Raw genomic sequence first — 25,974 nt, forward strand, 5'->3', positions numbered from 1 at the left:
TTACCCATCTATAATATAGGGGGATGATACTTCCTTAGCTCATCGGGGTGTTGTGAAGATAAATCTACATGGGAGGTGCTTGGCTATAGCAGTGGTAAGGGCCACATCAGAACCTAAGTAGGTGGAAAGCTTATGGGATGACTCTTATGAATTGGAGGTGCGTTAGAGAGAACAAATGCTGCATAGTCTGGCTTTGTTCTCAGCTCCCTTGTATTGTTTCAGGTTCCCGCGCACCATCCCCCTTGCTAGGATGTTCTTATCAGATCAGGTGACACCTCTGTTGGAACCTCCAGCTGCTACTTCAATTGGCTTATCCAGGAATCCTCTCCCCCCCACCCCATACCCCACAACCCACCCACACACCTTAGTGCTAAATGAAGAGGCAGTGATGTCACTTAGCTGGATGAAAAGCTCTTTCACTCATGCTGGCTCCCAGTATAAGTGTTCACCCTTCTGTCTGTGGGCTGCCAGCTTCATTGCTCCTCAACAGCTTTGGCTGAGATAATTAAGGATTCTTTTATCCGTGTAACTCACTTCAGCATAACTGGCTCATCCAGACTTGAAGAACAAAGGCTTTGTCTACCCTGGGATTTCTGCCATTTTGCACAGCTGTACCAATTCAAATCACTAGCAGAGACCTGATTTTTCACCAGTTCAATGCAATTTACAGTCATGCAATTTAATAGTTTGAAACCAGGATAAACTGCACCAGTGCACATAGCATTGCATCAACATAAACTGTATCTATCCCAGGGTTTTGCACCAGCTGGTAAACTACCCTGGTGGAAATCCTGCTGCAGTGGTCAATCAAGAGGAATGTCTTGATACAGCTATACAAGGGCTGAAATTTCAATGTAGTCCAAAATCTGGTAGCCTCTTCTCCTGGTTTTACATGGAATTCTAATATCAGAAAATGACAGGATAACAGACATACAGCAAAAAGCACTGTACACATGCAAGGAGGGGGGCATAGAATATAGAATGTCACCAGATTAATCATTCACCCCTTTCTTACACAACACCACACCTGATCCCAGAAAGTGTTTTTCCTCCTTTAACTTGTTTTCAGAAGTTTGTGCCACCAAGACAAACCATTTGCAAAAGATGCATTAAAAATGGACAAAATATGCTGCATTGCTTTGGAGGTCGGGAGAGGAACAGATCTTAACTGAAGAGACTTTTGTAACTAAGTGTAGCACCTCACATGAAATTTTTGGCAAGGGAGGTGCTGTATTTATGTCACCAGCACCAAAAGGGCAGTAACAAGATGTAATATCTGTTTTTGTTTTTTTAGATACACTCTCAATGCAATTAAATCAGTTTTAAACCCATGTAATTGGCTCACATTGCAGGAGCTCCATTAGATTAGTTATGTTTGTACATTAAGGTACACTTTACGTCAAAGCAGAATATTGCCCTGGCTTTTGGTTGTGCAAATTTATGTATCAGTGTCCTCAACAATACAGTACCTAGAGGCCAGATCCTGCTCCATTAAAGTTAATGGGTAAAAAAACTGGTCCTATTCTGAAGCAGATGGCAAAAACCCCATTCACTTCACTGGGACCAGGATTTCACACAGTGACTTCAAGATGTGCTGATATGCCATTGCTTCTCTGCATCCATGGAAACTAAGCAACCAAGGTGATTTGTGTCTCTCTCTTGCTTAAAATTAAGCTGTGCATTTATCCAGGAATGCCACTGCACAGTTGGCAATCTCTTGAGCGCCAAAATCTTTGGTGGTATGATAAGATCACTGGTAGAGGATACAGAGTGAACATCCAGCCAGACCCTCTTAAGGACCTAGCTAGTGACTGATCTGGATGGTGTTCAATCTGCAAGGCAACTACATTCCCTGGGATTTGTCTGCATAACGATCTTGCTTAAAATTAGACAAGAAAAGCTGCTTTGCCATCAAATTCAGTAGGATCAGGATAGGGCCACCATAGCAGTTAAGGAAAGCAATCTTCTGTCCAAAAGGATTTGCTCTCTACCCCTCCTTCATTTTATGAAATTAATATTGGGGTGGGGGGGGAGAATCTCCTACTTGCACAATGCCAAAAACACATGGAAAACCTTGTGCAGAGAGATGGATACCTACAGTTCTCCCTGAAGGTGCAGCTGCAATCCCACCTCCTGATCGTTGTGATAGGGAGCTGGGATCTTTGCACAAACACTGAATTCACAGTATGGTTTTCATAGCACCTCCCACGTCAGGATTTCAAAGGGTACCAGTGAATTCACTATCCCCAGACCCTGGTGAGGTGGGAAACCAGTTGGCAAAACTGAGGCACCAACAGATTAAGGTCCGCACCAAAAGATTAAGGTCCAAACCTCAGCACTACTGGGGGGGGGGGGGGGGCACGGAGGGGGGGCGGGGAGAGAGAATCAGTCCCAGGTCTCAGAGATCTTTTTTTTTAAGTTTGAACCCAAATGACGTCCTAAAGGTCACATACAGCTTGCCTATGGCAGAGGGGGGAAATCAAACCCATGCTTTTGGCTCCCAGCATTTTACCCATTAGGCCAGGTTTCCTCCCTGACATGGAAAAATGAGCTGGCTACAGATGAGGTACTTTGCGTGGCTGGAGAAGTAACACTCAGCCTAGCTACAGACAATGTACGCGGACTGCGCATTTGTCTCATATAATTAAACTTACTTAAAAAATACTTTGCTGGAAGGAAGAGAATGTGTCTTTCCAAACTCTTTCCTCCAGAGGCATCTGTGATCACAGTAGAGCATGTTATACAGAGTCTTTAGCATTTAGTGCCTAAGTTCGTGGAGCCAAATTTAGTCCTGGTGTAAGTGGGTGTAACGCCCATTGATTCCATTGAATGTTACACCCACATATGCCAGGACTGAATTTGGCCCTGGATGTAAGACCATCAAGCAGCTTGGCACAATGATAAAGACAAACATACAATGATTTCATATCTAGAAAAGGGAGTGTGCTCCATATCTGGTTTGTGCTAAAGGGTGGAGTCACAAGCACTTGGCCTTTGCCTATCTCTGCTCCCACTGAAGTCAATGGCAGCTTTACCACCCACTTCATGGGGGGCAGAGTTAGGCTAAGTCTGAGCAATTTTAAAAATCCTGCTACAGTGCAGAATTTCTTCTAGCAACAAAATTAATGTTTTTAGAAACAAACCAGAGCTAGGCCTAAGCCAAAAGCCTGGTTCAAACTGGATCTGAGCTTTCAGAGTTGGGACCCATCTCGCCTCCAAACTGAAAAACATATTTGCATGATTCTGACTTCAGCACACCACAAGGTTCCAAGGGCAAAGCACCCCTGCTTTCTAACAATGCCTCTCTAAAAAGATTCCTGCCACGACAATACAACTTGATCTCCATGAACTTCTGTTTACATCTTATTTATTCTGCGGTTGCAGTTCAAGGTTCTGACACTGACCTACACAATCCTCTATAGTTGGATCCTAAAGAGACGCTAGAATCTATATGCAGAGTACTTGTCCTGAGGGTTTTCAGAAATTGCCTCAGTGGTGGGAGTACTTCTGAGGTCAGCTATGAACTACCCCACTTCCTCTCTTCATAGGAATGCCCAATGGCTAGCATCATCTTGGCTGCTGTACACCACACCCTCCTCATCACTGAAAAATGACTGACCAAGGGCCAGTTTCTGCGCTCTGTTATGCCCATGTGTGACACAGAGCTGCAACCATACGCATTAGTCAGCACTGTTTAAACTGCCTGCCTATGTCATTTCCCACTTGATACAACGCTCATTTCTGAGATGCAAGCCCCAGGGATTTGCCCCAGAGCCTTAGCTGGGGTTGTTGAAAGTAGTTAAGGTGGACAAAGACTAATGACTATGCATGCAGATTATCGCACAGTCTAAGTACTTTCAAGAGACTACTACTGAAATGTTTATGCATGCTTGGGAGCAGGAAAAGTGTTTAGCATAAACTGACAGCCACAGCTGAAGGTTGCCATGTATTAGTATTCTGTGTGGCTTTGCACAGAATGAGTAGTCCACCTTAAAGGTGACTTGCAAAAGAATTTAAGAGTTGAGCTTGTGTCTGATTTTTTTAGGATGTATAAAGAGGGCCTGACAGGTTGGGGGCACTGATGTTTTGCTTTATTTATTTAAAAAAAACAAACAAACAAACAACGAACACCTTAGAATCACCGGGAATGAAAATTCTTGTCTTTCTTGGTTTTGCTGGCGAACTCTGGGAGCTCTGTGGGGTATTTATTGTAAGCACTAATACAATATTGAAGGAGCAAGTGTGTGGATTCTTTCATGAAGGCTTCCATTATCCAAAGTGTTCACCAGTCACTGAAAGTGTTCCTAAAAAGAGACTTAAAACAGCCTGACTAAAAATCCCAAATCATCTCACTTACTCGACTTTCATTCTTGGGTCTTGTGAGGTCATCATTTCACTAAGTCTCCACTTGCCAGAATGTTTTCCAATCTAGCTATTTTTGTCTAATTTAATAAAAATTAGAATTAAAAAACAAATCCTTTTCAGGACTTTTGTCCGTCATAAAAAAATGCAAAAGAAGAGTACAAACTCAATTCCCCTCCGACACCCCTTACAAGTCACCTTTAATGCCAGGTATGGAAAACAAAAGGGGGGGAAAGGTGAGCTTTTGCCAACCCAGAGCGGGTGTGCTCCTGCTCTTTTAATTATTGAAGGGTTTAGGCTCCGAGCTCAATAAAACTGTTTTATCCTGTTGTTCGATAAGTGGAATTGCCCTAGCAGAACTTACATTGGAGGTGGGGTGGGGTAGAGAGATAAGGATAGCAAGACACAGGAGTTACGAGGACTGGATTCACGCAGGTTTTGCCATTTTGGTCCAGTTTCAGGGGTACGATGGCATAATGCCATAGGCTAATTCAGATTTAACACTTGCCAGGCAAAGAGAACAAAATTATAAAACCAGAGAGCATGGAGAGACACTTCCCTGGGACACGTGACAGACTGGGACACCTTTTAAGCTGGGGGAGAGAATGTTTCTGGCTATTTTTCTTTAGGTTTTATTTTCATATTTTGTAACACTAGCTTTCTGCCCACTCGCCATACAATTCACAGTATGCAACTCAGGGTTAACTTACCATATGTCCGGGTTTTCCCAGACATTGCCTCGTTTATTTGAAAAATCCACCTGGACAGAGGTGGAGGATCAAAAGAAGAGGCAATGTCCAGGTTTTTGCAGAGCAAATGTTGCAGCTCAGAAAGAGCCCTGATTGGTCTGCTTCCCGATTGGGTCCCCTCACCTGCATCTACAGCCGCATCTGAGTGGATGGGATATGGCAGCTGTGAAGGTCCACCCAGGCCCTCCGGTGGGAGGGGGAGAGCCCCGCAGGGAGGTGCTGACTGACAACTGTTGCTGCATCCTGGGTCTGCACCAGCAGCTCTGCCACTGTGACAGGGATGAAACTACCCCTTACCTCAAGAGTGAGGCCCCAAGTACCCTCTACAGCATCCTCCAGTTGTACTGCCCCTCCAGCAGGGTCCTCTTTTTGGGAATCTGAAACATGGTAACCCTAACCCAACCAGATGCAGTTATTATCAGCTCTCTTATTTTGTGACTTTTTAAAAAAAAATTTACCAAGAACGTCTTCCTTTATCCAGGACCAACGGAACTGGGGCAGTAGATGCTGTCAGATGACAACTATTGGGGTATTCTTCGGAGCTCCGTTTCCCTCTGAAGAAGGGGGCTGGCGTCAGCCATTGTATGCCCTTGGAGCACCATATGAGTTTACTAGGTGCGGCTACCCCATGTGATCCCATTGAAATCAGTAGGGCTGCATGGGTGTAACAGAAGGCAAAGTTGAGCCATAAGCGTTTTAGGTGGCATCTAAGGCCATGTCTACACTACCACTTATGTCAACAAAACTTATGTCACTCAGGGGTGTGGGGGAAAAAACCACCCCTGAGAGAAATAAGTTTTGCCTATAGAAGGACTAGTGCGCACAGCGCTGTGTCGGCAGAGAGCTTCTCCCACTGGCACAGCTGCCGCCACTTGTTGAGGTGGTTTTATTATGTCGGCGCGAGAGCGCTCTGCCGTCAGCAGAGAGCAGCTACACGAGCAAGCTTACAGCGGCACAGCTGTACCAATGCAGCTACGCCACTGTAAGCTCGCTAGTGCGGACACGGCCTAACTCCTGCTTCACCCAAAGAGCACTTCCTCAGATTTGTATTCTAATGTTCTTATGCCTCCCGACATCCCATTTATCTTTGTTTTTTAAAAACTGGAGTCATACCATAGATTAATGCTTCAATCAATATTGTACCATGGCTCCTAAGTTCTCTCCTTAGTGTAAAGCTTGCAATTGATGCTGCAATGATGTTCCATTTCAGTTCAGTTGCTCCCCCACCATGAATTATTTACATTTATGTACACCAGCCGTTCGCATCCAGAAAGAAAATTTCCATTAAATAGCAAGTTCAGAATACATAAACAAACACTCCAACTTGGATAAGTTCAGCACGAAGTCCCTGAAACCTTCCTAATGAATACCAAGCTATCAGTGTTATGATTTCCTTATACACACAGTGGTTTAAAAGCACACGCAGACCATTCCCTCCCCAAGGCAAAGAAGACTCCAGATCTCCATGAGTAGGTAGAATGTGTATATCACCTTTAACATGCTGCATCAGTTCCACCTCACAAAAGAGTCAATGCTCCTGCAAATGGGCAGGTTCCTTAAAAATTTAAAAGTGCAGGACAGAGAAAACAATTCATAAGTGTTATACGCCACACCAGACGTTTTTACTGCACTCAGCACCATGGGAGTTGAGCATCTACATTATAGCAGGAAGATTCCTAGAGGCTGGAGCCCTCTCTAAAATGTACATGCAGCCTCACTGCAAGGTTAGGAACAAAAGTGGATGGAGCACAGGGCTGGGGGCTAGGGCTTCTTGCATTCTCCGTCCCAACTCCAGCAGCCTTGATCTGCTCCACGGGGTAATGTTCGTAAAGCACTCTCTGTGTGTGTGTTTCTATTGTGTGCTCAATGCTAAGTACCTAAGTCATCTGAGTTACTGGATCAACAGGACATTCACGTCTGTTGGATTGTTCTCTCATTACTTGTTGTGTCACAGCATTAGAAATGCACGGACGAACCTGTCTGGCTGGTTTCACAAAACAGTTCACTCAGCAGAGGAGAGAAAAGTTCAAGAATCATCCACTCCGAAGTCCCATCCTTCAGAGCCCAGTAAGAAATACAAGCAGGTATTAGACTGAGCACAATTTTAAATGGGCATTGTCAGTGGCCTGAAATGAAATCTACCAACTTCTTTTGGGTGTGCAGATGAGCATATAAGACATGTTCATTGCACCATCCATTTTGCAGGCTGGCTCTGTTCTTCTCAACTGGCAGGGTAATGAAACTTCAACCAATCCTGCACTTGAGCCCTTTTTATTTTTAAGCTGTTGTAATGTTTTTTATGTATATATGAAGTATTCTTGAATCTGAGGGGGATGCCAGAATTTAAGGGATTCCTTCCTCCTATGTTACTAGGCTTCAAATCGCCCTTTACCTGTTTTAAATAGGGAAATGCATGTAATCATCAGCTGTTGGTAATATGGACCATTCCAATTACTTTCTTGTCACTAAGATAGGCCAAATTCTCCTTTCAATTATGCTGGTTCAATGCATTAAAGTCAATGGACCAAATTCAAACCGAGTGTCAATAGGCTCCACTCCAGTGTAACAGAATGGCCCAAGGACTCTAACATTTTCTATCTCCCAGTGTTTTACAGGATCTTAGTGGTTCAAACCGAAGAGTGGATGCCTTGCATCACTCTTACATTAAAGCACCATATCCCCAAATCAACATACCTCCATTGCAGTAAACATGCAAAATGACCAGCTGGTGCAAGTCAGTGTTGCTCCTTTGAAGCCAGTGGGCCATATCCTCAACTGAGGTAAATCAGCATAGTGCCCCCGAAGCTCTTTAGATCTACCTTGCAGAGATGTAGCTGATGCCACCAAGGGCAGGTCAATGGAGAATCAGGCACAAAGGATACCAAGACCAATAAAGGCTAAAATACAGGGATTCCTCCATGATAAAAAAAACCTCAGCCAAACTTCCTAGATGAGAGAGTAGAAAGAACAATATATATATATATATATACACACACACCTCAGTGCCATAGTATGAAGTAGAGCTTCATAAACATGAATGAGTTAAGCTTTACAAAAAACACACTTGCGACGTTGCAGGAGGGGGAGTATTGTCTTCATTTTACAGATGAGGAAAACAAGGCACAAAGCTCTTGAGTCTGAAAACCAGACTCCCAAAATCTTAACTGCAGTCTATGGGAGCCGCAGGGGCTCAACACCTCTGGAAAACCAGGCCCTAATATGACATGCCCAACACCACACATCAGAGTCAGTGAGAGAGCAGCAGGCTCTTTAAGGCAAGGACCAGCTTGTGTCTTTTATGTGTGTATAGTACGTAACACAAAGGAGCCCTGGTCCTTGATTGGGGTCTCTAGGCCCTACCGCAATAACCAACAATGAAGAGCTGGGAACAGAACCCCCTTTCTCTGACACCTAGGCCTGTCTTCTCACACCAAGATCATTCCTCTTCCCCAATTGGTCCTAAAACGCGGCTTGTTTTGTAGGGAAGCCAGCACTGTAGACTCATTTATCAGTGCATCCCTTAAGTATTTTGGTCTTCAATGTATTTTAATTTTAAACGGGTTAGGCTTGCACAACAGCATGTCCTGAAAAGAAACCAATGAGAGATGAAACAAAAGAGACGATCCCAATGTCGTGCTTCAGTGGGAATGAATGTCAACGGTGGCATGCTATTAACAACGAATAGTAGACTTCCAGGAGTAAAATGCTCACCGTAAAATAGTTAAGACAAGGGAAATGTTTGTCATTCATTATCTGGAGCCAGTCTTGGATTTCTCAACAGCAGCCGCAAGCCAAGGAAGGCACGTTAATAATAATACGTATTTTGCAGAGAGCTTATACCCTGTGTGTCCAGCTTGCCCTTGAAGGGAGAAGCTCTATCAGCAGGTATAGCATTTGCTTGCTTTTCTTTCATAACAGGTATTTGGTGAACTCTCTCTCATAGTATATAACTCACTGGAGAATTTAGCTCCTCCCCCACCTTGACATTGTCTAGCTCACTATTAGGTGTGTGTTATACAGCTCCCTCTGCACCTGACCCATAGAGAATGACCCTACTACAGTACTACAAGCTCCTAGCTAAGGGACTTTAGCACAGTCTCTAGAGACTCATATCCCGGGGTCTAGAAGCCTGGGGTTTAATTTCCAGTGAGAACAAAGAGGATAGTCATCATAACCCACTAGCATTCAGTGTTGGGGGTATGGGAGGAAGCCTTTATTGCAGCACATGGGAAACTCCTGTTTTTTGTTCTGTTCTGGTACAGCACCTTGCACAATGGGGTCCTGCCCCTTAACTAGGGTTTTTAGGCACCAGGGAAATAAAAATAAGTCATAGTAAGTATCTGAGGACAAAAAGGGGAGAGAAAGACAAACAGGAAGAGGATGTCTACACAGAGTGAAGACAGCCAGCCCTATGCAAGACTCCCTATGGAGGCAAATCACCCACTGGATCAAATTCTGCTTCCAGGTCTTGTTCACCCTAGGGATTCACTCAAATTACAGCACCAGTGCACTCCCAGCACAGACAGGCAAAGCCACTATTTGCACTGAAACATGTTCCCCCGGCTTGAAAACAGTGTAAGCTCCAATTGTGCAAACAGCCCCTTTGCAGGTCTGCACCAGCAGCTGTGTTTGGGTCAAATCCCCAAGGCAGAGGAGGCAAGTTCCACAGTTCTAACCTCAGTTGACTTCAGGGGGAGTTTCGCCCGAGTAACAGGACTTGAAGAGAAGGAAAGCCCACAAAAAAGAAAAAAGCCAGACTGAGAATATGACAAAGGCAGAGAATGAAGTGGCTGCTATAAATAGAAGAGAAGGCTCTAAAAAAAGAAAAAGAACAATATCCAGCCCCGACAAGAGCCAACAGGTCTGCACTCTGATTTGATTTGGGAACTTTGTTTACCAAATCTTTGGATACAGATTAACTTTCTGTGCTTGATATTGTGAAGTCAGATTAATTCAAAATAATTTTAAAAAACCCACCAGCTCTCCTAGACTGTTGGTTGTAGAGCTGCAAGGGGAAGAGGAGTATGGAAATGAAACCATTTTATAAAATCTGTCTTGTGTTATGCAATTCAATTTGCTTGGTTTCCTAAAGCAGTAAAACAAGACCATATATTTAATAGCCAAGCAAAGATGTGGCGGAAAACTGGCATTGATTTAGTCAATTACTCATGCAAGCTATTCCTATTTTGGAAAGACAGCTCCTAGTTTTTAGTCTACCCAGAAAGTCTCTCCTGTTCCCATGTCATCTATTCTGATGCAGGCATAAAAGATCCTGCCCTATTTTTCTCCTCTCTGTATGGCCGCCTTTATGGTGTTTACATGTTACTAGGTCCGTATGTTGGGCAAAACAAACCAGTAACGCTACGTTTTGTTTGTTTATGGTAAGAAAGGTAATAGAGCTGACTGGAAAGGGGAATGTCTGATATGTCGACATTTGTTTTCATCCCAAATCAGAGCACAAAAATAAGTCAAATATTGAAACTTTTTGTGAAACAAGAAGTTCGAAAAATTTTGGTTTAGAAACATTCAATTTAGATTTTCCAATGGAAAATTCCACCAAAATCTTTTCCCCACAGAAAATGTTGACTTTTCACAAAACCCAATGGGAAAAATGCTTAGTTTCATTCAACCAGCCTTAATAATAATAAATAAGAACGATAATACTTTGCACTTCTATAGCACCTTTCATGCAAGACTTTCAAAGAGCATGATTTACTATTTGTATTACAGTTGCCCCTCGTGGCTCCAACCAAGATGAGGGTCTCATTGTACTAGGTGCTGTACACGCACAGAGCACAAGGCACTCCTACTCCGCACAGCTTACAATCTAGACAAAGGATGGGGGAAAGGCAATATTGTCATCCCCATTGTACAGATGGGAAAAGAGACGCAGATTGACTACCGACTTATCCAAAGCCATACTGGAAGTCTCTGGCAGAGTTGGGAACTGAATCCCAGTGTTCTGAACCCCAGCCCAGTGCCTTAACGGCAAGATCATCCCTCCTTCCTTCCTGTTCATTCAAACATGACTTGACCATGCCTTGCTGTTCCCCACGACAGCACAACTGTTGGGGGCAAATCCATGCATCAGTATGACCTCTGTTGCGGTTCTCATGATGGTGCAGAATCTGCATGGTGGAATCTCCAGGTAAGGATACCAGGGCGAGAGGCGGGGGGAACCACAAAACACCTGTCCTCTCACAGGAGAGAATTCCCCATGGGATCCAACAGGCTGGCACTGGGACGTGGGCTAGGAGATGAATCTGACTCATTATACCCAGGGTACCTATGGGTATGGAGCTCAGCAACTTACACAAAGGCTCCCATAATTATGGAACTGGGGCTGCCCCAGAGCCTGGAAGTCCCGATTCACGGGCTCACAAATGTACCACCTCACTCTTTACTTGTGCCACCACTACCCCAGAGAACGCTAGTCGTGCTGCATTTAAGATTGCAGAGAAAAAGCCGATTCCTTCAGGAAGCCACATCAGAACACCACAGGGTGAGCAAAGCTGGCACATTTCACTTCAGGTGAAACGATATAAAGGAAATGCCTTCTCATCCTATTTTCTCTGCAAGTGAATTGAAGGACATCTGCTTACTGCTTCCAGGAACTGGGAAACCTACACGCTTCCACTCTAGAAGGGAATGAGGTCTGCTGGACTCCTTTACAGGGTCTAGGACTGTTCCACCATTCAGAAACTCTGCCTCTAAACAACAGAGTTACCGTGAAAAGACCTGGTAATCTTTGGAATCAACAGTTCTGAAAGGGATTCTCCAACCCTTGGGTTGAGAATCAAATAAAGGAAAGGGTGGGGCATGTTGCACGCTGCATTATTATATAGGTCACAGGGAATGATTAAAAATCAACTATTTTAGGAACAGCGAGATCTTCTGACTCAGGTGGTGTCCTTGGAATGAGTCATTGCCTGACTCCGGAAAGTACAGTTATCACCAAGATAGTTCTGATGATACCATAAAGAAGTATTTCCTTAGTACCCGCTAACCTTGATTGTTAAACATTGGGTGATAGAAGACAGTAATTATATGCCCCAAATTAGACTTGTTTCCCTTTTTTGCAAGGATGCTGCTGAAGTTGCCCTTCCGGAGTTAGGATTGCTGCTGGGGACTGGCGGTATGGTATACATGTGCACACAATCAATGTCAAAGCAGCCTGTTATTTTTGTTTCCCACTCATCCTCTCCCCTCTGATCCTCACTGGTCTCACCCTTGACTTGCCTTTTATACTGTAAGCTCTTTGGGACAGGGACTTATTTCCTCTAGGTTTGTACAGCACCTCACACAATGGAGCTTTCACTTGGTTGAGGACTCTAGGTGCTGCCACCGCAGTATAAGAGTTAGGGGCCCAACAACACAGAGCTGTCATAGAGCAGCTTTCATGGGCTCCCAGGAATGGAAAGGGTTGGCGGGGGAGAACATACATTGCAGCTACACGTCTGCCACTTCATCTTTCCTGTCTGTCTATTTTACTCTGGTTTGCCCTCCTCCGGGAGGGACTGAGTGTGCACAGGCCCCCATCACGCTTCCCACAGACAGAGAACAATCCTTACTAGCATGGATTATGCAGGCGGTGAAAGCGCCACTACTGTGGCATTTAAACCTAGACTAGACAAAGATGCAGAAAAATACCCTGCAGGAAATAATCAGCACTAGGAAGGGAATGGATTAGAGGACCTGACAGGTTGTTTTCACATCTCTATCTTCCATGAGCCTCCAACTTGATGCTCTAAATTCACGGGCTGTGTAATGCAGTCAATGAATTCTCTATTGTTACCAATAAAACATGAATGCACCGTGCTAATGTAAGTGACCCTAGAAAGAAAGGATCTATGGGAACTGAAATAGTACAAGAGGAGACTATTGAAAAAAAACAAATATGATCTATTTCAGCATGCTTTTCATAAGCAACTTAAAGAACCCAGCTTGACAACATAATCATTTAGCACAGATCACACAGTAAAGCTAGTACATTAAAAATACACATGGCATTAATCAGCTACCCAGAAATACATGCCATCATTTCCATAAAAATACAGGATCAAAGCAATCTTAGCTGCTTTATTAGTTAATATAGGCAGCCAATCAGTCAAAATACCATGTAAAGCTGCCGTAAAATTGATGAAATATAATTTGTAGGGAAAGGAACGAAGCAGATTCAGTTGAAAGCATGCTGCAAGCATGACCAGTTATGCAGGTAAAGGTTATATGCAGCCTACTGATTACACAGAGGAGATGAAGCGTAAAGCAAGAACTAAGAGGTTTATATATATATATATATATATATATATATATATACACATACACACACATATACACACAAGTTTAAAGCTTGTGAAATGTCAAATTAGCCACATTTACAACTGATTTAGTAATAATTGCCATGAAGAGCTGGAAAGCCAGGTTGAGGTGGGAGGAATATACCCCCCCCCAAAGAACAAGTGTCCCTATGTGTTCAAATTTCCTCTCATTTCAAAGTTTAGCTACATCCCTTGTTGTGGCTTGAGTAGTAGCAGCTGCAGGTCCAAAATGCGTCAGCAGCCCTAACTGAATCAATATGGACATGTATGGGGGAAATTCCAACTAACTTTCCAGATGCGTGGTAATTAATTAAGCCTGGCAACCCTGCTGGGACGTAGACAAGTATTATACCCATTTTATGGACAACATTAATAAGGCATGGAGAGATTAAGAGCACAGGCTTGTTCCCATTACACTCAATGGCAAAACTCCCATTGACTTCAAATGTGTACAGTGGCTGGCGCTAATTAATTTGTACAGGTGACCGAGCAAGTCAGCAGCTGCAGTCCATGTGAGCCTGCTAATGGCAAATACATCCAACAGCCAGACACGGGATACTAGACACGGAGGGCTCTGAGCTTCTACAGCTAATTCTTTCCCAGGCATCTGGCTGGTGGGTCCTGCCCATATGCTCAGGGTCGAACTGATCACCGTATTTGGGGCAGAGGACGAATTTTCCCCCAGGTCAGATTGGCCGAGACCATGGGGTTTTTTGTGGGTTTTGTTTTTTTTTAAACTTCCTCTGCATTGTGGGGCACAGGTCACTTGCTGGTTTGAACTAGAGTAAATGGTGGATTTTCTGTAACCTGAAGTCTTTAAATCAAGATTTGAGGACTTCAGTGACTCAGGCAGAGGTTAGGGGTCTATTACAGGAGTGGATGGATGAACTTCTGTGGCCTGAGATGTGCAGGACGTCAGACTAGATGATCACAATGGCCCCTTCTGGCCTTAAAATCTCTGAGCAACAGAACTGAAAATACAACCCCAGGATCCTGACTCCCAGCTCTTAGCCTGCTCTGTCCTAGACCCACATTCTCCCCTGTCCCTTTATGGCCTTCATCGCTGTAGCATCTAAGCACCTCGTCTGTAATGTATTCATTCTCACAACAGCACTGTGAAGTAGGGAAGTGCTATTGTCCCCATTTCACAGATGGGGAACTGAGGCATGGAGAGGTTAAGTGACTTGCCCAAGTTCACACAGGTCACCTGTGGCAGAGCAAGGAGCTGAACACAGGTCTCACCATTGCCAGATTACGGCCGTAACCACTGGGCCATGCGTCCTCCTTTTTCTAGGCATTGGCACTGTTGCTCCCGTGGCAGAAAGCATGACTGATGGAATGCTGGGTGACACACCCCAAAATCAGCGCTTGAAGGCATTCAGACAAACCCTGAGAAAGGGTTCTCATTTAGTTAGTGTGAAGGGTGGCTACAAACAGCTCAGGAACTCTGAAGAGAAACACAATAGTTCCATTTTCTCACTGAGAGGCTACAGAACCAGTCCGCTGTCCAATTTTTAAAAAGCATGTATAGCAATGAGTACTAGCAAATACCCAAGACTGTCATGTCTGGCTATTCTTCTCTGGGTTTATTTATATGGACATGGGGTTAACGAATTCAAAATGCTAGCTGATCATCATGGCAAACCTTATAGTGTAGACATGAACCTAAGAGGAAGGGGCAGTGTTGCAGGAGTTTTGCAGGAAAACACTCTAGTCTCTCATGCTTAGACTCTGAATTAGTTACAATTATGGGCAAATTTTACTTCAAATACTGGACATTCAGCATATGTCTAGTCTGAGTAGCATGGGGTCAAACTCAGACTTAGTGTAAGCAGATGCAACTCAACTGAGGTTGCTGCCACTTACACCTGCTCTGAAATAGGACGCACGTGTGCATGGAGCAGAGAGTACAAATTCTAGAGCCAGCCCTGCAGTCCTCCTTAGGTAGAAAAGTCCTGTTGATCTCGCTTGCTCGGCTCTGGTGTAGAAGGGCCAGGAAAGCCCATCCTCTACCCCTACTCTGCAATTCTTCATGTGTTGCCAACTCTCAGTGGAATTAATAGAGCAGCAGCCCAAAGAGCATCAACCAGGAAAGGAATTCAGTCATTAAACAATGGGCTAGCTTTGTTAAGATCAAACATTCCTAGGCAGATTAGCGCTATGTCATCATGTTTAGATGGTCTGTTCTCTGCAGTCAGCGACGTACGTTCCAGAAAACCCCCTCAACCAAGCAGCTCTCTCTTCTGTTCAATGAAAACCACCACTGAGAGCTAGACTGTCACACACCTAATTCAACCTTACAAGGCCCCTACTATTCTCCCACTGGGTCCTGCTCAGACTGTGACACTGGCTGTGGGGAGGACAGGTGGGACTACTCTTCTGAAAATTCCCCACTGTGAGGAGGAGCAGCCCTGGCCAGGAGCAGAGAGGGGTCATGTGCTGTTCCCAAGGCGGCAGTGAAGTAACTCACTCCTCCTCCAGCGGGCAGGAGCAGGGGTGGACCTGAGGTTCTGAATCCTACTGGGTTCTCTGGTCCATTCGTGGGGTGGTGCAGCTACTCACCAGCCGGGTAAGCAGAGTACCTGGCAGAGTTCCAATCTAGCCTTTAGGCAGCAGATATAAAAATCCCTACCTGGGAGCCAGATTCTGTCCCCCTTCCACCCATATTCATGCTGATCAACGCCTTACTGTACAAGGAGCCCTGTCGATTTCAATGGCTGCTCAGTGTGACCCAAGGGGGCAGGATCAAACACTCTATGGGCACCCAGGGCTCTGAAGCTAATCAGAGCCTTTGCAGGAACCTCATTTATAACAGCTAAACAAAGTCTCTGCTGCAATCTAATTTATGTAAGGCAATTCAGTCCCTGTAAGCTTTTTTTTAAAACAGGTTTTTAATGGAGGAAAACAGAAACAACAATCCCTTTCCCCAGCCACACATTTCCAAGAGAAACCTGAATTCCTCGCAGCCAGCATAGAAATGAGTTTATTTCTATTGATAAAAGATATATCTTGAGTAGCAACATCCCACTCCCTCTTGAGAGCTTGGGCAATCGGATCAGATCTGTGGAAGCATTTCCTGTCTGCCAAATGGCATGAACGTTTCAATTTTATAAGCAGCAGAATGAATTACCTTGTGTTTGGAGTCCAGGGGCCCAACTCAAGCACTGAGGTTTTAGTTACCAGAAAGGAAAAAGACAGGCTAGGCCCTAACCCCTGGCCTGAAACCTGGGTTCAATTCCCTGTATCGCCACAGGCTTCCTGTGTGACCTGGGGCAAGTCACTTTGTCTCTCTGTGCCTCATTTCCCCATCTGTTCAATGAGAATAATAGCACTGCCATGTCTCAAACGGGAGTCGTGTGGATAAATACATTCAAAGATTGTGAGGTGCTCATACACTGCAATGATGGAGCCAGATAGGTACCTTAAGTAAACAGATCAGGATGTTCTGTAATTCAGCATTGCTAATTATTGCGTTTTTATACTAAGCATTCTTTGGGATTTTTCTTTCAGCCCCAACAACTCCTGGAGTCATGTGATACTGTGAGACTCAGTTTTCATAAAAAAACAAAAACAAAAAAACATACAAATTTCTAGCCCCCTTCATTGCTGAGAAAGTTTGAAAATGTGATCCCTAAAGGCTCAAGAACCAGCAAGTAAGATGACCCAAAATTTGAGGTTTTATAATCTCATATTATTTTTCTGTCCTAACTCGTGATTGTTTTTAATGCTCGTGGTTGGCACTGCTGACAGTTTGATGCATATGTGAGTTTGACATGGCTCTGAGACCAAAGCACACCCGCTCCATGGAAGCAGCAATGCGTACTTTGTTGTTCTGTTTCCTGCTGAAGGCAACATGATTTTATTTATTTATTTTTTCAGACTCACAATAGGAGGCTCATGATTTATAACACACACCCTCATTCCTCTGGCCCCTCCCAGGATGGTTTCTATGTAGCACAACCATTACTTACTTCCCAGCCGGGATTCAATTCCCATTTCTTAAAAAAAAAAATTTTTTTTAAATCCTGATGTCATCTCCTTGAAACCCTGGTATCTTGGCAGCCATGTTGAACTGCAAATCCAGAGCTTTCAAATGATACCGAGCATAAGCTCTATTTCCAAGTGCTTAGCAAGAGGATAGGACTGTGCCGGCTTGGAGCAGCTCCCATAGGTCGTTCTATACGTATTGTATCCCATCCTTTATGTCTAAAGATAAGGCAAGCACCATCAGGCTCTTCCTGGATTGCTTTCAGCCAAGTTGTCTTCCAGCACCAAAGACATATCAATATCCATGGATTGGGAGCCTTCCCTGCTTGGAGAGTCATAGATTTTAAGGCCAAAAGGGGCCATTATGATCATCTAGTCTGATCTCCTGCGTGACACAGGCCACAGAACCTCACCTAGTAATTCCTACATTACATCTTCTAATGCACCCAAGAGGAACAACTGTGAAGCCCTACCATCCTGCCATGCCGTACCGAGATACACCAACCCCCAGCAGCAGTGGCAAGAGGAAGATCATGGCATTCATCCAGTGGTGAAAATCTAGGGAAGAGAGAGGCAGTTATGTGAGCAGATGTGAGAAAGATCAGCCTCAGTCAGATGGAGGAAGAAAGGGAAGCAAAGAGTGGCAGGGAGTATGTTCTCCAGGTCTCGGGTTTCCATGCTAGCCTATATTTGAATAAAAAACACTCCTCAAAATTGTTTCTCATTCCCCATGAAAAGCAGCCAACAGCTGCCTGCTTTTCAGGTACTTGGAAAGCAACTGATCCTCAGGTTTCAGAGTAGCAGCCATGTTAGTCTGTATTCAATGCATCCGATGAAGTGAGCTGTAGCTCACGAAAGCTTATGCTCATATAAATTTGTTAGTCTCTAAGGTGCCACAAGTCCTCCTTTTCTTTTAACTGATCCTCAGTTCTTTATTAAAGATAGGCCCAAATCCAAACATCACTCGAGAACCTCACAGACAGCCCTTAGTATTATTTCTCTAGGGTAGCACCTCCAATGCACTCAGCGTGTCTGATGTGCTCAAGTAGAAGCTTGGAGCCTAAGGAAAGACAGACAGAGCACAGAGGAAAGGGCATTGTAACAGGCCAATGACACACAAGTCAGCTCAATTCACTGTAGGCAGTGCAGCAGAAGTGGGTCTTTAAGAGGAACGTAAATGTGAGTAGGAAAACACGGATCAGCTTGGAGGGGGTCATTCGATGTAAAGAAGAGGGGTTTGTGGAAGAAGGAACTGAAGGGATTGTGCAAGAAACTGATAAATACGTAGGCCAAAACAGCTGAGAGGTTGCGGAGCCCAAATGAAGCTTGATAAAGGAAGATGAGTAAGTCGAGACAAAGGAGTTATGTAGTGCTTTGGTGACAAGGGGTAAAATTTACAAAATGCAGCTAAGTGCCTATAAGTCCCAGTGGCATTTAGGAGCTTTGAAAATTTGATGCAAGAAGCTTAAGTCTGATGCAATAGTGGGTGAGATTCTATAAAATGTTGACAGGTTTCAGAGTGGTAGCTGTGTTCTTTTTGTTGATACAAACTAACAAGGAGTACTTGTGGCAGCAGTGTTCAGCTGGATCCAAACTCTAACTCAGACCCATCTCTCTTGCCTTACAATGCTGCTTTTTGTGTTAGCCCAGATTTATAAAGTGCTGTGCATGTTAAAATATAACATTGTAGCACCCCCTGTGAGGTGGGAAAGTGTTATTATCCCTCATCTACCGATGGGGAAACTAAGACAGGTTCACATAGCTTGCCTGAGGTCACAAAGGGAGCCTATGGCTGAGTCAGGGATTCAGACCGGAGCTGTTCCTGGTTCCCAGTCCCATACTTATCCCACCCTGCCTTCCCCTTTACGTATTGTACACTGCACTTTTCCCCAAAGCACAAACCTCAAGGACACAGCCAATGGCAAACTAGAGGTGGGGACCCAATCAGGGCCATGAGGTGTCAGGATGAGTAGGGAAACAGAGCTGCAAATGCCCTCAATGGCCCCACTCCCGAAACATCTCTTGTTTACAAGACAGCTGATTGGAAGTACTGTACTCCTTCCAGGATTTTATATCCCTCTATGGGATTTGCCTTAGTCTCTTGTTTGTGAGCAAAGTCTATTAGCTAATCTTTCGTTCTAACATGGACACAATCGATCGGGCTGCTTTCGGCTGCACCTTTTCAGTCTGGACAGAGCATTCCCAGCAACAAAACAGCACAGATAGTAGTATTCTAAATGTGGTTACACAGGTCACTTACTGTCAGGATACCTTGCTTTGCCTGATACCCCACATTTCAGTGTGCCAAGATCTGCTTCATTTATGCAAATAATGCTGCGTATCCACAATCACTTCAGGTACCTTTCCCGATCGGTGCTCAGAGCAAGAATTATTTTTTTCCCCTACACCCAAAATGTACATGTTGCAAAATTCAGATATGGAACCAGATTCTGAACACCCAAAATTTGGTGGTACTGAGCTAGAGATCCGGTTCGAACCATTGCAAAAGTGGAGACAGTTTCTGAAACCTGGATCTGGGTTCAGATTTCAAATAACCTCAAAATTCCAGGGATGTCTGGATTTAGGGTTTTGGACTGAGGTTTAGGTAGCAATCAATCCATTTTCTATGTAGCAAACCATTGCATTTAATAGGTCTGTCTCCCTGTTCATCTTCTGGGGTTGGGCCCGAGCCAGGCTCTGAAAGGGAATCAAGATGGAGGGATTTATACAGTGAGAGACACATTCTGATCTTTCTCTCCTGAAGATTTTGCATTTGTTCTCTCTGGTTTGTTGATCTGATACAAATAAATCTTCTGGATTGAAAAATATTTTGCTCTCTGTGTATGGAAAACAAAAACCTTGACTATAATGAACTAAATGACCTGCCTAGCCACTCCCAAAATCGGAATCATCAATGCCTCCCCCCATCACCCCCACACACACAAAGCTAAACCCCTGAAAAATCCTGAGATTCACTTAAAGATAGTAACTTTAAAAAAAATTGGGGACTCTTTATTTGCTTCCCTTGTTGGAGCCTTGAGAGGTCAAATTTTCAAGCTTTTCTCCACAACCTTGAGGGCTAGAAACTTACTTTTCTTATAAATGAAAGCTGAGATTCTGATATTATCACATGACTTCAGGAGCTGAGACTCGGGGAAAAAGCCACATCACATATCACGAAACTAGTGATAAAAGTCACAAGAGTTGGCAACACTGCACCTACTATTGAAACAGCTGTAAACTGATGTGTGGAAGGAAAAAAATACATTGATAATAAAATAGTAACAGCACTTAAATAGCACTTCACATCTTGACAGAGCCAAACAAACATTAGGCCTGATTTTCCTCCCATTTACACTAATCTGACACCAGCGTAACTCTATTCATCCCAATGGACTTGCTCCTTATTTAAACCAGATGAGAATCCAGCCCACCAGCTTCCAACAAAATGTTATTCTCCCCATTATGGGTTGCAATAGTAGTGTTGAGAGTAAATGCAGCCTTGATAAAACGGGGTCCATTTCTGTAGTCAGCTATGTGATGGCCATTGATTGTCGTGTGGTTAAAACCACACATGACTGTTTGAAAATGAATCTCTGCCCCTGCAGGATTCCCAGTGACACTTCATAGACTGGAACAGTACTAAAAATATATGGATTAACTAGGGCGCAGGCTGATGGCTGTGCCTACCACATATACCAACTTCGCAAATCAAACAGGCTTTTCCATATGAAATCAGGTATATGCCTCGGATTAAAATGAACTATGTTGCACACACAAAAAGGAAGCTGCTCTCCTGGTTCATGTATTCCGGACTTGGTGGCCTAAACCCATTACATCTGTTACTGTACATTAAACCCTCCATGAATCAAACAAACTGCCTTTACTAACGAACAACATGCAAGAGTGAGTGTAACCTGTCCACAGAGGTGTTTCTAAGGTGCCCATCATTGTGGTACTAAAGGCACCAAAGATGAATAATGTGGATATCCACTGGCTGTAGCTATTAATAATAATTAGCATTTACCAACTTCTAAGAGCTTCACAAACATGATTAACAAGTTGTCTTTCCATCCCTGCAGTAGATGGGGGAAGTATTGTTGTTCCCATTTTACAGATGAGGAAATGGAAGTACAGAGAGGTGTAGTAACTTGCCCCGGGGCAGGGAGGGTAGGTCAGAGGCAGCACTGGGATTAGACTCAAGAATCCCTGACTCCCAGTCCTTAACTGAAACCACCCATCCCAGCAAACATGCAAGAATCACACATGGAACATGGAAGAATCATGCATAGAACATGGAAGAGTGAGGATCCTCATTAAATTTTGAGCTTTCCTTTCACGTCTTGCATCATTTATGCATGATACTTGTACTTTTGCCTATATGGAAACTAGACAGCTCTGCTCATTGTCTCAATAAAGCACGAAATCAAGAGGCCCTGGTTCTCTTACCCTTAGAAGGTAAGGGGTTTGGACATAATTCCAAGATACTGCTGCTAGAAGTACAGTCCTTGTGGAGGCTGCATAATAGAGGAGTACTTTCTGATACTGCATTACCTGTTTTAGAGGTGATACACTACAGTACTTCTAGACATTACCATAAACATTTTTGGGTGGTGGCTATAGTGGCTGCTCCTAATATAAGTCATCTTCTCTCCCAACAGATTTCAATCAGTTAGCAGAGAAACACTAGACATAAAATCAGTTGGAGAATATTTACTTTATATGACTCAACAACCTGTCTATTCACTCTCGATACTTCAGGCCCTCAGGTTCAAACTACATATTCTGGAAACTGCAACTCACTCAATTAGTTTGTTGACAGAGCAGATGAAGTTTAATCATTGTACAACTGAGAAGGTTGCTTTTGCTCTGAGAAAATACAACCTGCTCCTAGTCTTATCTATCATTTCCAACCTTAAACTATCCTGTATCTTCAAAAGGAAATAAAGACACAAAACGCAACAGAAACAAAAGGGTGTGGGTGGGAAAGGGGAAGAATCCAGGTTTCCCACAAACCGCATTTCTAGCCATGTAAGAAAAGCTGGCTAAAATCATCTGCTCAGAAGGACACTGACTGCTGAAGTGGTAAAAAACAGCAGCAAAATACCGTCCAGTTTCACACCCTTGTCCGGAATTTAACATTGTTTCTTCAAAATATCTTCAGTGTTGGTGTATTTATAAGTGTCTGTCTGTATAAACAGTCTTCATTTCTGAAATTATAGGGACAAATTCTCTGTGGAAGTAAATGGGAACAGCTCTATTGACTTCAATGGAGTTTTGTCTACTTTCATTAGGAGATAACTGAGTTTCCAACACATGTGGATGAGAACACAAAAGCTCTGGAGAGGGCTGTATGCTCCACCTTGCTAATTCTCCATATCACTTCAAATCTCAGCTGAAAACAGCTTTTCTCCCTGGCCTCTGCCACTTCATATCTCACCCTTTCCCATAATGGCTCTTTAAGGCATTTTGGGAATATAGATATATGGAAGAGCCAATACAAAAATAAGGTTCAGATACTCAACTGGTATAACTGGATATAGCTCCACTGAATTCAACTGAAGCAGAATCAGCCCTATAGTTGATTATGACTACGTTGTGATACTTCCCAGAATGGAAAAAAGCTGAAGGCCTTTTTAACTCACATGAAAAATCAAGCATTGCATTTGCACAGGCTCCTCCCAAAGTCTTGGCAAATACTCATCATTTACATATCCCTTTCCCTCCTCCCCAATATACAGAATTTAGACAGCATCCACATAAACACAAGTACCACGAATCCCAGTCTACGTAAATTTCCTGTCACCGGCGTGTGGATAGAATCTCTTACTCTTATGACTCAACTTGCCTTTCAGGGGCTGGCCAGGAAGCACACTGGTTGCTACATCCCTTAAAGGTGTAGTGAGGTCTCCCTTCTGAACCTGCCCAGTTCTGCTGGCTAGGGTGTAAGGATGATCGTGCCCTCCTCCACATTCTTCTCTGCCCCTTTAAAGGTGCTGCTGCTCTAGCTAGGAGCTATTCTTGTGCCGAGCATCTTCTCCTGGGCCCCTGCACAAATGACTCAAGACGGAGGAGAAGGTGCCTTGTGCCCTCTCCATCCCTTGCACACTCAGGGATCAATCATCATCATCTGTACTTGTGATTATACTAAAGACACTTCTTCCAGGTATTCTCCTACAAGCAGCCCAGGTTCCCCCCTGCCATATATATCTATAAATACCTATAGATATACAGGTTTCAGAGTAGCAGCCCTGTTAGTCTGTATTCGCAAAAAGAAAAGGAGTACTTGTGGCACCTTAGAGACTAACAAATTTATTTGCGCATAAGCTTTCGTGAGCTACAGCTCACTTCATTGGATGCATTCAGTGGATAGATATACAGGTGTGTCATGGGTGTTGTATAGATTTTACCCCATCCCTCATTATGGCTAACATGCCCCCTTTATCAACACAACATGAATCCAACCCTGCTCCCTTTGAAGCCAATGGGAATTTTGTCATCAAGGTCAAAGGGAGCAGAATTGGAGCCTAGTGCATCTCTATTTGTACTATTTGTGCTGGAAACCATTGCCTGAAGGCATCACAAACAATTACCCCCTCCTCTCCATGTACAATTTAGAATATAAAAGGCTCTAAAAATAAGTCTCTTTTAAATGAAGCTCCTCCTTGTTGGCTCCTTGATCAATAGAAAAATCTGATCTTTGCTTGTACAAGCATTATTTAATATAGGGGCATGGAACCCTGCTACTATTCAATCCAATTTCTAAATTCCCACTGACTTCAATGAGAGCACGATCAACCCCATAATAAGGGTTAGTATGTGTACATAACAAAATTCCACATTTTCTTTCTCACCCTCACATCCATTTATAAAAACCAGTGATGAAATACTGGGTATATTCTAGCTCAATAAAACTAATTTTTTTGTATTTGCATGAGCAGTGTTGCCAAAGTGTAATAAAAAGGTAAAAACAGCAGGTGTCTGTCAAGGTAGATACCTGACATCAGGCATCTACCTAGCATAAAGCTTCCCACTCTCGTCTGTGGTTTTATCCTGTGTCCATTTGTCATTACCGTCCACATGTCATCAACACAGACGTGCAGGAGAAATAGCCGTGAATGAAAAGCTAAAAGCCTCCACCCTCTGTTAATGTGCAACTGATCAAGTTTACACCTGCCCCTTGCTTATTTTTAAACCAAACTTTATGTGGCCTGATCCTGAAAATCCCTCTGCAGGGTCTTCTATTTTAAATGCCACGAATGACCCAAATGTACCACAAGAAAAAAAAAAAGACAACCAGCACCGCAGGGAGGTGAGAAAACCAGCGGAACGACAAAAAAGAAAAACGACCCTTTGCTGACCACGGCTCAACATCAGATGATCGCCCAGGCTTTCCTGGAGGGGGAAGCGGGGTGGGGGAAGTGGAAGCAAACATTTTTCTCCTGGCCTGTCTACATCTGCCCCCATCAGCCGAAGCGTCCATCGTCCCCAGCAGCTGGGGCACAGGGAGGCACCGGGGCTGTTTCCCTCTGGCGCTGGCTCAACATGCAGGAGCCTCAGGCATCACTGCGCACCCTGAGCATCGTCCTCATCGGCCCCCTCCCAGTTCAAGCCCGCGGCTCCCTGGAGGACCCCCCCCCCGCGCGGGGCAAAAGAGGCGGCGGGGCGGGGACTCACCTTGGCTGCCGCCGGTGGCCACGTCCTCCTGCTCGGCAGGTGGGGACGGGACTGCCGCGGGGAGGCCGGTGCTGGGCCACTGGCTGGGCCGGGGAGAACCTGCCGCGGCCGGGGAGGCTGCCGTGCCGGGGCCGGGCTGGGCTCCCGGCGGCGCCAGGCTCGCCCGCTCCGGCGCCAGGCTCGCCCGCTCCGGGGCTCCCGGCCGCGCTCGCCCCGCGGCGGCGGCGCTGGGCTGGGGGCTGCCCAGGGTGGCGGCGAAGGTGGGCTGAGGCGCGGCGGCCTCGGGGCTGAGCTCGTTCCCCGCCTCGGCGCCCGGGGCCGGGCTGGGTCCCCGCGGCAGCGAGCCGGCGGCCAGGGCGGCCACCAGCCAGAGCAGGGCGAGCCGCGCCGAGCTCCGCGGGACCCTCATGGCGCCGCGCAGCGCTGCCCCATCCGCGCCGCCCGCCCGCCCGCGTGCGATGCGCGCTGCCCGGCCGCCGGCCGCCGCACCATCCCTCCGCGGCTCGCCGTGACAGCCGGCCGCGAGCCCGGCCTGCCCACGCCCCCTCGCGCCGGCGAGGGAGCGCCCAGCCAATCGCCCGCCGGGCCCGGCCCCGTGACGGCGGGCGTGAGCGCCGCCCCGCCAATGGCCGACGAGCTGGGGCGCCGTGGGGCGGGGCCGGGCGGCATTGTGCGTTGCCGGAGTGACACGGGCGGCCGCCAGGCGTGCCCGGCCCCGCGGGCTGCGGCTAACAAAGGAGCCGCCTCCGTGTGCCCCCGGCGGGGGGGGCTTGTTTGGGGCTGTGGGCTGAGCCGGCCGTGAACCTGGAGCGGGAGTTTCCCCTTCGTTGTTGTTGGGTTTTTTTTTTTTAAATAAAATTCCCGCTGGTGTTTTGGCAAAA

The 25,974-nt window shown here is 45.2% G+C and overlaps 1 protein-coding gene across 1 annotated transcript in view; it reads right to left on the bottom strand.

Moving 5' to 3' along the window:
• Positions 1-25,502, bottom strand: part of MEGF9 (multiple EGF like domains 9) — a 79,921-nt gene extending 54,419 nt beyond the window's left edge. Inside the window, exon 1 of the mRNA XM_074973387.1 lies at positions 25,094-25,502. Coding sequence (XP_074829488.1) covers positions 25,094-25,502 — 409 coding nt within the window. The remainder of the gene's footprint in view (positions 1-25,093) is intronic.
• Between the last annotated feature and the right edge of the window lie 472 nt (positions 25,503-25,974).

Source organism: Natator depressus, chromosome 16, assembly GCF_965152275.1.
Source record: "Natator depressus isolate rNatDep1 chromosome 16, rNatDep2.hap1, whole genome shotgun sequence".
Classification (NCBI taxonomy): Eukaryota; Metazoa; Chordata; order Testudines; family Cheloniidae; genus Natator; species Natator depressus.